At 38.0% G+C, this 12660-nt stretch overlaps 2 protein-coding genes across 3 annotated transcripts; one reads left to right on the top strand and one right to left on the bottom strand.

Moving 5' to 3' along the window:
- Positions 1 to 124: 124 nt before the first annotated feature.
- Positions 125 to 1895, top strand: LOC107893421 (class V chitinase CHIT5). 2 transcript variants are annotated; one of them, XM_016818404.2, is made up of 3 exons: positions 137 to 389; positions 651 to 1480; positions 1610 to 1895. In XM_016818404.2, the coding sequence occupies exons 2-3, from the start codon at positions 838 to 840 to the stop codon at positions 1636 to 1638; spliced, it is 672 nt and encodes a 223-aa protein (XP_016673893.1). In that variant the 5' UTR covers positions 137 to 389; positions 651 to 837; the 3' UTR covers positions 1639 to 1895. The 2 variants fall into 2 exon arrangements, with proteins under 2 accessions (XP_016673892.1, XP_016673893.1); XM_016818403.2 differs by having other exon boundaries at positions 125 to 1480.
- Positions 1896 to 3136: 1241 nt separating this feature from the next.
- On the bottom strand, positions 3137 to 12282 carry LOC107893422 (L-type lectin-domain containing receptor kinase I.8). The gene is made up of 9 exons (XM_041084820.1): positions 11064 to 12282; positions 7562 to 7571; positions 5464 to 5741; positions 5002 to 5133; positions 4746 to 4924; positions 4340 to 4550; positions 3985 to 4222; positions 3736 to 3886; positions 3137 to 3649 (listed from the first exon to the last, which is right to left on the bottom strand). Exons 1-9 carry the CDS (start codon positions 11935 to 11937, stop codon positions 3338 to 3340), a joined length of 2385 nt encoding a protein of 794 aa, XP_040940754.1. The 5' UTR covers positions 11938 to 12282; the 3' UTR covers positions 3137 to 3337.
- Positions 12283 to 12660: the final 378 nt, after the last annotated feature.

Genomic DNA, 12660 nt, shown 5'->3' with positions numbered 1-12660 from the left:
ATAGGGGTCAGCTGAAATGTAGCGCGAAAGGGAGGAGTTAACCGTGCAAATTTTCCACTTGAAGCAGATCACCCTACCCCTAAACGCCACCGTTTCATTCTCCTTACAAAACCAAATAAAAAAAAACCTAAAACTATCATTCAGCCACTCTAAACAAATCAAAAGAAAAAATAAGAAAAAACAGAAACTGAAATCTCTCCCCCCTTATTCATTCGGCTAAAGCATGAACCCTTTGCCCAGCCACCATACGCTACCGTAACCAATAATTGGTGATGAGCTAAACCCGTTCTAGGCCGATTGGGGCCACGTATGCCGATTTTAACCCCGAAATTCCCTCTTAAACTTCGATTTAGACAAAGAAGATGAGGATTTCGAAGACACTCTCAATGGTAAGTCTTTTTATTATTATTATACTGGAAACGCATGCAAACAAAGAAGAAAACGAAACAGACTTGAGATGAGAGAAAAAATCAGACGTTAGAAATCACCTTTTCTTTTTTTATCACTCCTTTTTTTTGTTGTATTTCAATATCAGTGTCCAAAAAAAAAATTGTTTGTTTGAGGCTATTTTTATAGCCAAATACAATCTTTAGTTTTCTATTATTTTTTGCTTCCTGCTTCTCTGCTTTCTTCTTGTTTTTGTTTTGCAGGCCTAGGGGTCAACGGCTGGTGGCAGAGGAGTTGGCGGTGTCAGAGGAGCGGCGGCAGAGGGTGGTTGAAGACCTAAGGTGAGGAGAGGCTAGGTTTTTGTTAAGGTTTTGGGCTAGGGTGAGTTGGGCTTATTGGGTTTGTGAGGCCCGGGCAGGATTGGGATTATACACTAATAACCCAACTGACATGTCGAACCTTGAGGCTTTCTTCAAAGAATGGCGTGAGGCTGTTGAGAGCGAAGATTCGGCTTCTAGCAAGCCTCCCCTTCTTTTAAGCGCTGCTGTTTATTTCGCTTCAAGCTTTTTCTTAGATCTGCCTAGAACATACCCTACTGATGCCATTGCAAGATGCCTTGATTTTGTAAATCCTATGTGCTTTGATTACCATGGAAGTTGGGACACTTCAGTCACTGGTGAACATGCTCTACTCTACGACAAAACTAGCAATATAAGCACAAGTTATGGTATACCATCATGGATTGAAGCTGGTGTCCCTCCAAAGAAGCTGGTTATGGGGATACCATTTTATGGAAAATCGTGGGAACTGAAACACCCCAAAAACCATGGGATCGGAGCGCCTGCTAATGGTGTTGGGCCGGGAAACAATGGCATAATGTTGTACAGTGATATTGTAAAATACAATGATGAACACTATGCCCATGTAGTGTATGACGGAGATACTGTATCGGAATATTCGTACTCGGGAACCGATTGGATCGGTTATGATGGAACAGTGGAAAAGAAGGTTGAGTATGCTAAGACTCAGAACCTTGGGGGTTACTTCTTTTGGGCCCTTGGATATGACATGAACTGGACACTTTCAGGAATTGGTAGGTTTTCATCACAGTGCTGTTTCCATTTGAATACTATAACCTTTTTCAATGGAGTTTCAAGTACTTCACTAATCTGTATATATTTACTGCTAGGCTAAGTCTGTTATGTTTTTATGTGTTTGACAGCATCAAATACATGGGAACGAATGCACTAGAAGCCACCTGAACCTGGAAATCGTATCAAATATTCGCAATTTATTCTGGAGCTTTCATGGACATTTATTCATTTGAACGCAGCTGGAGCCTTATAAAACTGTTTCCTTTTTTCTTTTATGCTTGTTTTCACGTGTCGCAAATAAACTTTGATTCTGCATGTTCTGGACATGCAAAGTGTATATGATGAAAGATAGAAATGGATTATTTCCTATTATTTCTTGATCGAAATAAATGAAAGTAAAAAAGTTTAGAGTTACAAGTGTCATGTAATATTCATCAATTAGTCTTTATGTTTCTCTTTCACAAATGCCATGTTTTATTAATAAAAAATTCTATTGAGAAAAAAAGTTTTATTAATAAATTTTTTTATGGCTCTTGTTTCATAAAGGATCGGAGGGTCAAAATGAGATGTTATACGATTAATTCCATACATTTAATGACTGTAGTATTCTTTTTTTGAGATATCAAAAAATATATAATGTGAGTAAATATGGAACTTGTAGCACTCTAAATTTGATTGTCGTTTCCGAACATGTGATGTTGTCGAAACAACTCAAGCTACTATAGCATTTATAAACTCAATTACTTTGTTTCATCAATTTACGAAATTACATGAGTTAATATCAAAGTTAGAATTCAAATTCAAACTCAAATACTAAATTTTAAATTTATGTCTCGAGACAAGAATCTCTATGTTTCGAGACAAGTCATAAATTATTTTGAGATTTTTAGCTTCCAAGTTAGTATGTCATGAGACACTACTAAATAAATGTCTAACTTAAAAATTGACTGCTTCGAAAATTTTAATTAAATTTCCATCCATCCATAGAAAATAGATGTCAACAGGGGATATTATAGAAAATGTATATATGCAACAACCTCCAATTTATAAGCAACAAGTTTAGAGGTAAAAACCTTGCAACAACCTCCAGTTTATAAGCAACACGTTTAGAGGTAAAAACCTTGCGTGTAAATTTCATGAGGCACTTTACAGGTTAAAGCAATCTTTAAGGGCTATATCAAATGATGGTACCGTTATTTTCATTATCTCGATCAAATGCATCGATGTTTGTTCAATTCACAAATGATGTTACATTTGTGATGATATAATCATATCAGGAGACAATGAAACCACAATTGATAAGTTTGTTCATAGTCTTTATATATATATTTTAAGGATATTGAGTTGTTACATTTTTCTTCAAAGTTCAGTACGGTACTGATTTTAACATCACTAGCTGTTGGTATGGGGTTCATACCTTCTTTCTTGCTGACGGTGTGGTTTGGACTTGGAGTCGAGGGCTTTGGTTCCTTATTTCTCTGTTTTCATGGTGATTGCATAGCGGAAAATATACGTTGTTGAAGAAAATATGAAAATCTTTGAATATTGTAAAGAAAGAGGAAAATATCCTGACGTGTAACAAAGTTGGAGTTTTGAATGGACATGCAGCTTTCATATGCAAAAAAAGGAAAACCCAGACTCAATATAAGGTCAGTTATTTATTCCAACTTCAGCTTGTAATGAAAATTTTCTTCTTTTCCTTTTCTTTTTGGCTTGAAAAACAATCACCATTAAAGCTATAGATTCAACAACTTGCTCCAATCTTTAATATCTATATTTGCATGATCAAAGGTTGGTAAAAAAAAAAAAAACATAATCCTTTTACATAAATGTTTCCCAAATGCATAAGCTGTCAGTCATCGAGGTTCCACTTGGGTTATCGAGGCATCGTTAACAGAAAAAACTTTCTTCCTCCCAATGTCTATACTTTCCTTCCTTTCGTATCTTGTTATTGAATATGCAGGCTGCTTAGGTACAGAGATTGCAACACTGTTTTCGTTCTTGAGAATCGTAAAAACTTTCACCATTGACGGCCTATCTGCAGGATTTTCCTGCACACATAGTAGGGCCAATTGCATACATCTAATGAGCTTACATGACGAAGAGGAATCATCCAGTGATGCATCGAAAAACTCTGCCTCTCGACCTTGTTTCCACAATTCGTATGCCTGGATATTATCATTCAACATTATACATTTTCCAAAATTCGTACTGCAAAATGGAGAAGAAAAAAAAGTGTCTCAAAGTTACTTACATATTCAAGAAGATTCAAGTTTTCATGGCATCCATACAGACTGGAATTCCTCTTGCCACTGATAATTTGCAGAAGTAGAACTCCGAAACTATAAACGTCATACTTGGTTGAGTATATTCCTTTCCTAACGTATTCCGGAGGAACATAGCCACTGCATTGAATCAATGAATTAATAACTATGTATAGATTCAATGGAAAAGATGGAAAACAATCGGATATGTATCATTTCAGACCGTCTGATACACTTACTATGTCCCAACAATTCTGCCGGTGTTTGCTTCAAGTTCATCCTTCTTGAAAAACTTAGCCATCCCGAAATCTGATATCTTTGGGTTCATTTCATAATCTAATAAGATATTGCTCGCCTTTATGTCACGATGAATTATAGTGTAATTTGAGTATTCTTGGAGATATAGAAGCCCTTGAGTAATGCCTTCGATTATCGAGACTCGTCTTCTCCAATCTAACTGCTGCCTTTTAAAGGGATCTGCCTCGGTTAAGTGCATGAACAATGTGTCATTTTTGCTTAAGAAATTTATGAAATAACATGCCATAAAAATGTACTTAACACTCATACTAAGTTGAAAAAATTAAGCATTGTTACCATAGAGGTAGAAATCCAAGCTTTTGTTTGGCATGAACTCGTAAACCAGCAATTTTTCTTCCTTCTCAGTACAAATTCCCAGAACTCGAACTAGATTCACATGTTGAAGCCTAGCTGTAAGAGTGACCTCATTCTTGAACTCCTCGAACCCTTGATTCGAGCTTTTCGAGAGCCTCTTCACGGCTATTTCCAGTCCGTTTGGTAACTTTCCCTGTTATAGTCCACAATCCACATTGCAGTTAGTAGTTTTAAAAACCAAACAAAGGTATGATAAACGATTAATCCTTTGAATGTACTTGGAATTTCAGAACCTCCTGCAGGTAAGCGGCAAACGTGTGGTTCTTCAAACACATTATACATTGCCACAAAGTCCCCGGAAGTGGCTAATAGAGTAATAGTACCTTACCTTGTAAACAGGTCCATATCCACCTTCTCCGAGCTTATTATCATTTGAAAAGTTATTAGTGGCAGCTTTAATGCTAGAGAAACTGAAAACTTGGAGATTAGGATCATCATTTTCATGCCTTTTTTCAGCTGATATTTTGGTTATCCAAAAAACCAACATTTTCAATGCACAACAAAGCCCTGCAGTTGAAACCTTGTCGAGTCAATGTTCGATAACTGTTTGGAATCATTGCAGATTCTCACATGTCCAATCTTACCTTGTGATTTGAATATTTTCTTTTGCAGGTAACAGATGATAGCTATCATCAGGAAAACCATTGCAGCAACTGTAACCGAAACAATAACCAATAATCGATGTTTCTTTGGCTGACTGCTGCCTATTCCACAAGCTGCGGAACATCGATACATTATTCATTACGTTAATTACAGTTCAATGTTTTGTAAAGATTTCAGAATTTTAGCAAACTTAAGCTCTTTTCTTTAATCTTTTAGCATGCAAACATGGCATAATAATGACAAGACACCTATGTGGCATATTGTCCAACTGAAATGCCGTAAAAGAGACAAAAAGAAATGACAGGTAATGTATTTTTCCAAGTCAAATATACCAAATAGAGGCAAGAAATAATGCTAGTTGAAGTCTTTTTCCAAGCCAATGTTTGAAAATTCAGTATTTTCAGAAAATTTTGATATGTTCTATAGGGAGAGAACCATCTTACCAGCTTGTGAAAGCACCCAATTATCGTCATTGGAAAGTTGAAAGGCATTGTAACCAAGTAGACCCTTTACCTTGGCATAAGAAACCTTAGCTTTAATGGCTTCCACATCATCGAAATTGATCCAATTCGACCCGATTTTGCAAATATTCACCACATAAGTAGAATTATACACAGCTTCAACGCCATAACCATAATTTAGAATGAATGATTTGATTGACTTATACCCCATTGAACCATCAATGGTGACAGCCGGCCCTGAAGCTGCTGAATCAATCCCACTGTTGTTGAAAAGTCAACAAAGGTAGGAAGCAACTTGTTAAAAAGGTTGAGCAAGTTGCACCGAATGTTGAAAAGTTGAATGGGATAATTGCAATTTTGGTCCCTAATTTTTTAGGCCATTTGCAAGTTAGTCCCTGAACCTCAACTATAAATAGGCCTTTTCATTTTTCATTTCAACCATCCCAACCAATCTTTCTCTCTTAGTTTTCTCTCTTCTCCCATTTGAGAATTCTTAAGGAATTCTATTTGTTTGTAATATTTTGGAGATAGTAAAGTTATCATCTGGTGTTAGTGCCCGAGGACGTAGGTATAATTTACCGAACCTCGTTAAAACTCTTGTGTTCTTTTTTGTCCTATTTTTCTTTCAATATTTGAGGGTATAATAGTAGTATTTAATTGTGCTATTAAATTACTATAGAAGGGATATTCTGACTAAGGAAAGACTTGGTATTTAAGAGATCATTGTGATCCACCTCTCTTCCCTGGGAATTGAACTTTGTGTGATTTTTTAGTACAATAATTTACACGCTTCCGACCCTATTGGAACAACAAGTGGTATCAAGAGCCGAAGGTTAATCGTAGTATGCTCTGTGGTTGCAGTTTAAACTGATCTTCCACATCAGAAAAGATTTCCTTAGGTATATTGAAAGATTATGGAGAAAACGGTCGGTGTAGGAGCTTCAACATCGTCCATGTGGACAAGACCGACAATTGCAAATGCAAGATTGGCCGTGGAGATCTTTGATGGCACGGGCCATTTTGGTATGTGGCAAAGTGAGGTTCTAGATGCCCTTTTTCAGCAGGGTCTAGACATTGCCATTGATGAAGAGAAACCAGATGATGTACAGGAGAAAGATTGGAAGGCGATCAATCGGTTGGCATGTGGCACAATTCGATCATGCCTTTCTCGAGAGCAGAGGTATGCTTTTTCAAAGGAGACTTCTGCAAATAAGTTGTGGGTGGCACTTGAAGAAAATTTTTTGAAGAAAAACAGTCAAAATAAGCTCCACTTGAAGAAAAGACTGTTTCGCTTCACATACGTCCCAAGTACCACAATGAATGATCACATCACCAAATTTAATCAGTTAGTCACTGATTTGCTGAATATGGATGAGACATTCAAAGATGAAGATTTGGCTTTGATGCTGTTGGGGTCACTTCCTGAGGAGTTTGAGTTCCTAGAAACTACTCTACTTCATGGCAGGAGTGATATATCTCTGAGCGAAGTCTGTGCGGCCTTATACAGTTATGAACAGAGAAAGAAGGACAAACAGAAAAACTCAATCAGAGATACAAAAGCTTTAGTAGTCCGAGGTCGTTCATACACTCGGAAGAAAACTCAAAAGGGGAGATCAAAGTCAAAGTCCAGACTCGGGAAAGATGAATGTGCTTTTTGTCATGAGAAAGGCCACTGGAAGAAAAATTGTCCAAAGCTGAAGAATAAGGGAAAAGCTGCTGTAGATGCTTGTGTTGCTAAGCATGATACTAGTGACTCTGAACTATCACTGGTTGCATCATCATCGTCATTCCATTCAGATGAGTGGATATTGGATTCGGGTTGTACCTATCATATGTCCCCTAACCGGGAGTGGTTCTCTGATTTAGTAGAACTAAATGGAGGAGTTGTTTATATGGGCAATGACAATGCCTGTAAAACTGTTGGGATAGGTTCAATCCAATTAAAGAATCAAGATGGATCAACCAGAGTTCTGACTGATGTTCGGTACGTGCCCAGTTTGAAGAAAAATCTCATCTCATTGGGAGCCTTGGAATCCAATGGTTTAGTTATTACTATGAGAGATGGGATTTTGAAAGTGACATTTGGCGCACTTGTAATATTGAAGGGCATCAGGAAAAATAACTTGTATTACTACCAAGGTAGTACAGTTATTGGAGCAGTCGCTACAGCTTCCGGTAACAAAGACTTGGACTCAATGCAGTTGTGGCATATGAAGTTGGGACATGCCAGCGAAAAATCCTTGCAAATTCTGGCAAAGCAAGGATTGTTGAAAGGTGCAAAGGCTTGCAAATTAAAATTTTGTGAGCACTGTGTTCTGGGAAAGCAAAAGAGAGTGAAATTCGGCACTGCTATCCATAATACAAAAGGTATTTTGGAATACATTCACTCAGATGTGTGGGGGCCTTCTAAAACACCTTCGTTGGGAGGAAAACACTACTTTGTTACTTTTGTTGATGACTTTTCCAGAAGAGTTTGGGTGTATACCATGAAAACTAAAGATGAAGTGCTTGGAGTTTTTCTTAAATGGAAAACTATGATCGAAAACCAGATTGGCAAGAAAATCAAGCGGCTTAGGATGGACAATGGAGGGGAATATAAAAGTGATCCGTTCTTCGATGTGTGCCAAGAGTATGGTATTGTTCGACACTTCACAGTTAGGGATACACCACAACAGAATGGAGTGGCAGAGCGTATGAATCGAACATTGCTGGAGAAAGTTCGATGTATGTTGTCCAATGCTGGGTTGGGCAAGCAATTTTGGGCTGAGGCTGTGACATACGCTGGCCATCTTGTTAATCGTTTGCCATCATCTGCATTAGAAAGAAAAACTCCTATGGAGGTATGGTCTGGAAAACCGGCTACAGATTATGATTCCTTACATGTGTTTGGATCCACTGCATATTACCATGTGAAGGAGTCAAAGTTAGATCCGAGGGCAAAGAAAGCTCTCTTTATGGGAATCACTTCTGGAGTGAAGGGATTTCGTCTTTGGTGCTTAAGCACAAAGAAAATGATCTGTAGCAGAGATGTTACCTTTGATGAATCTGCCACATTGAAAAGGTAGCAGATAAAGATATTCAGACGAGCAATACTCCACAGCAGGTGGAGTGTACTCCAAAACAGGTGGAGTTTGAGCAGATGGGGATTTGCCCAGTTAATAAGTCTAATTCTCCAGCCACAATGGAGGAATTAGAGGTTGAAGAGGTTCTGACCCAAGAACCACTAAGTACACCAGAACCAGTTGCAGTTGCAAGGCCACGGAGAGAAATTCGTAAACCTGCTCGATTTACTGATATGGTGGCCTACGCCCTTCCCGTTGTTGATGATATTCCTATCACTTATCAAGAAGCAATGCAAAGCTTAGAAAGTGATAAATGGAAAAGCGCCATGGATGAAGAAATGCAGTCTCTCCTGAAGAATAATACTTGGGAGTTGGCGCAATTACCGAAAGGTAAAAGGGCAATCGGATGCAAGTGGGTATTCGCAAAGAAAGATGGATCTCCTAGCAAGAAGGATATTCGCTACAAGGCAAGATTGGTAGCTAAAGGCTACGCTCAGAAGGAGGGAATTGACTACAATGATGTATTTTCCCCTGTTGTGAAGCATTCCTCCATTAGAATTTTGTTGGCCTTGGTAGCACAGTTGAATTTGGAGCTAGCTCAACTTGATGTTAAGACGGCTTTCTTGCATGGTGAGTTAGAAGAGGAGATCTATATGACTCAGCCAGAAGGATACACAGATGCTGGTGGTAGAAATTGGGTTTGTAAGCTTAACAAATCGCTATATGGATTGAAGCAATCCCCGAGGCAGTGGTACAAGCGATTTGATAGCTTTATGAGAAGGCAGAAGTACACAAGTAGCAAATATGACAATTGTGTGTATTTGCAGAAGCTGCATGACGGATCTTTCATTTATCTACTCTTGTATGTTGATGATATGTTAATCGCTTCAAAGAGCCAAAATGAGATAGATAAGCTGAAGGCTCAGTTGAATCAAGAGTTCGAGATGAAAGATCTAGGTGAGGCCAAGAAGATTCTCGGCATGGAGATAAGTAGAGATAGACAGAGAGGCAAGCTTTGTTTGAATCAGAAGCAATATCTGAAAAAGGTATTATAATGTTTTGGTGTAAATGAAAACACAAAACATGTAAGTACCCCACTTGCTTCTCATTTGAAACTTAGTGCTCAATTATCTCCGAAAACTGAAGAAGAAAGAGAATATATGGCAAAAGTCCCATATGCTAATGCAATTGGGAGTTTGATGTATGCGATGGTGTGTACGAGGCCTGACATTTCACAAGCTGTTGGAGTTGTGAGCAGGTATATGCATGATCCTGGAAAAGGACATTGGCAAGCTGTGAAATGGATTCTACGGTATCTTCGAAAAACCGTAGATGTTGGTTTAATTTTTGAACATGATGAAACACTTGGTCAGTTTGTAGTTGGATATGTTGATTCCGACTTTGCTGGTGATTTAGATAAACGTCGTTCAACTACGGGGTATCTGTTTACTCTTGCGATAGCCCCAGTGAGTTGGAAGTCTACCTTACAGTCTACAGTAGCTGTGTCTACTACAGAGGCAGAATATATGGCAGTTACAGAAGCTGTTAAGGAGGCTATTTGGCTTAATGGATTATTGAAAGACTTGGGAGTTGTTCAAAGTCACATTAGTCTATATTGTGACAGTCAGAGTGCTATTCATTTAGCGAAAAATCAAGTCTATCATTCAAGAACCAAGCATATCGACGTAAGATATCACTTTGTGCGGGAAGTCTTTGAAAAAGGAAAAATTCTACTTCAGAAGATTCCGACAGCAGATAATCCCGCAGATATGATGACCAAGGTGGTAACAACAATCAAGTTTAATCATTGTTTGAACTTGATTAACATCCTGAGAATTTGAGCACCTTTAGGTGTATGGCGCTCGAGAGCGCATTTAGAGGCACTACAAAAGATAGCTTTATCGAATTTGGGGAGTTGAAGGAAGTATGTGAAGATGTGATTATCCTAATCAAATCTTCAAGGTGGAGATTGTTGAAAAGTCAACAAAGGTAGGAAGCAACTTGTTAAAAAGGTTGAGCAAGTTGCACCGAATGTTGAAAAGTTGAATGGGATAATTGCAATTTTGGTCCCTAATTTTTTAGGCCATTTGCAAGTTAGTCCCTGAACCTCAACAATAAATAGGCCTTTTCATTTTTCATTTCAACCATCCCAACCAATCTTTCTCTCTTAGTTTTCTCTCTTCTCCCATTTGAGAATTCTTAAGGAATTCTATTTGTTTGTAATATTTTGGAGATAGTAAAGTTATCATCTGGTGTTAGTGCCCGAGGACGTAGGTATAATTTACCGAACCTCGTTAAAACTCTTGTGTTCTTTTTTGTCCTATTTTTCTTTCAATATTTGAGGGTATAATAGTAGTATTTAATTGTGCTATTAAATTACTATAGAAGGGATATTCTGACTAAGGAAAGACTTGGTATTTAAGAGATCATTGTGATCCACCTCTCTTCCCTGGGAATTGAACTTTGTGTGATTTTTTAGTACAATAATTTACACGCTTCCGACCCTATTGGAACAACAACTGTCACCAGAGTTAACAAGCATCCATCCATAGCCATGGTAAGGCAAACCTAAAACTAGCTTATCAGCAGGGAATCCTCTCTTTAACCATTCCTTTATACCATCATCAGTGTTGGCCCTTCCTAATGGGTCATATAAAGCAGCATGAAAACCAGTAAACCTATCTAATGTTGGCACATAGTAGTCATATGCCTCAATATTTACCCAATCTAGGTTTAGCTTTGTAGACTCAATAGGATAACTCACTGAGTTGACAATCGGCAAGCGATTAGCCGACATAGTTAATAGCAACTGTGTCTTACCGGAGTTTCTTGACTCGGATGCTACCTCAGCTCGCCACTCGTCTAAGAAAGTACCAAAACTGTTCATATTGATGCTATTCCTAGGCTCAACTCCATAAAGGTCTAAACCATGAACACCATAAAACCTGGCTGTTTTGATTGAAGATTCAATGAAAGATTTTCGATGAGAAGTTTCGTTAACCATCAAAGAAAAGGTGGTAGACTCAGTTCTTCCAACCCAAATGGACAAAATAGTAGTAATGGATGGATTCTTTAATTTTACAGTGCTGGTGAAGTTAGAGAAATGTTGTTCATTTGAGGAGTTGATAAAGAGCTGATAGGAGGTTGAGTTTACAAAAGCAAAAGCGCAAAAAAGATGGGTGAAAAAAGCAGAGTTTATATCAGAAACTGGAAGGGAAGCGCTAGAGTCCCAGTAACCAGCTTTGATCCATGTTTGTGAGACTGAGCTTTGCAGGTTCAATGAGACAAACAGCAAGAGGAAGAAGAAGAAGAAAAAAATGGGTTTATTAGAAGCCATTGAAAAATCAATCTCTTGCCTAGAAACGTGAAAGTTGTATAATATGTAAAGCAACATCAACGCGTCTAGATTACGTCAAGATTACGTAAGTAAACTATCGTTCTTTGTACTGTTAGTGGGAAACATTTATTTTGTTCTCGGAGAAAACTGGAACTCTATTCAATTGTGTAAACAAAAGAGGAAACTTCCTTGACCGTAACAAAGTTGGATTTGTAGAGACAAAGAGAGATTGGACTGGATCATTGGAGAAGGTGGAAATTTAAATCAAATTAAAGGACCATCACTTTTGTTGAACTTGAACAGTAGGTTGTGAGAGAAAGAGCAAAAAAAGAGGAAATTCTCATCTGCCATCACCAATGCATTGGGTTTCTTTCACAATGGAGCAAGATTTCGATTAGCACTTCCCCACAGATGAAAATAGAAAGTGTACGAGTATATAGTAAAGGTGGGTCACTTTCAAGGCTAACCAATTTCAGAGTTGACTATTGACTAATGAAGCCATCGATTGCCAGATCCACATAAAGCGGGACCACCTTTCTTTCCGTGCTCACACCGTCTTCTATTTCTCCATGTGAATATCATCATCAAAATGCTTTGGAATGACCAAAAGATTTACACAAATTGAATTTCAGAGTTGACGTGTTATTACATTTCTGATAATTTGAATTACTATATGATTTACACAAATTGATCCGATCAGCCTGAGCCAGAACTTCATCATCCAAGGGCTATGGTTTTAAGGAGCAAAAACAACAGCAAAGACGTTGCTCAAATGATATG

Source organism: Gossypium hirsutum, chromosome A13 (assembly GCF_007990345.1).
Source record: "Gossypium hirsutum isolate 1008001.06 chromosome A13, Gossypium_hirsutum_v2.1, whole genome shotgun sequence".
NCBI classification, from domain to species: domain Eukaryota; kingdom Viridiplantae; phylum Streptophyta; class Magnoliopsida; order Malvales; family Malvaceae; genus Gossypium; species Gossypium hirsutum.
Note: the sequence above shows the minus strand (reverse complement) of the source record. Positions and strands in the feature narration are given on the sequence as shown.

What these genes read in the sequence shown, in the direction of transcription:
- LOC107893421 (XM_016818403.2), top strand. Translation starts at nt 838, where the DNA reads ATGTCGAACCTTGAGGCTTTCTTCAAAGAATGGCGTGAGGCTGTTGAG. An exon ending in CTGGACACTTTCAGGAATTG is followed by an intron (nt 1,481 to 1,609) that starts GTAGGTTTTCAT and finishes TGTGTTTGACAG; the next exon opens with CATCAAATACATGGGAACGA.
- LOC107893422 (XM_041084820.1), bottom strand. Translation starts at nt 11,937, where the DNA reads ATGTTGCTTTACATATTATACAACTTTCACGTTTCTAGGCAAGAGATT. An exon ending in TTGGGTGCTTTCACAAGCTG is followed by an intron (nt 5,134 to 5,463) that starts GTAAGATGGTTC and finishes GATGTTCCGCAG; the next exon opens with CTTGTGGAATAGGCAGCAGT. An exon ending in GAAAATATTCAAATCACAAG is followed by an intron (nt 4,925 to 5,001) that starts GTAAGATTGGAC and finishes TTTCAACTGCAG; the next exon opens with GGCTTTGTTGTGCATTGAAA.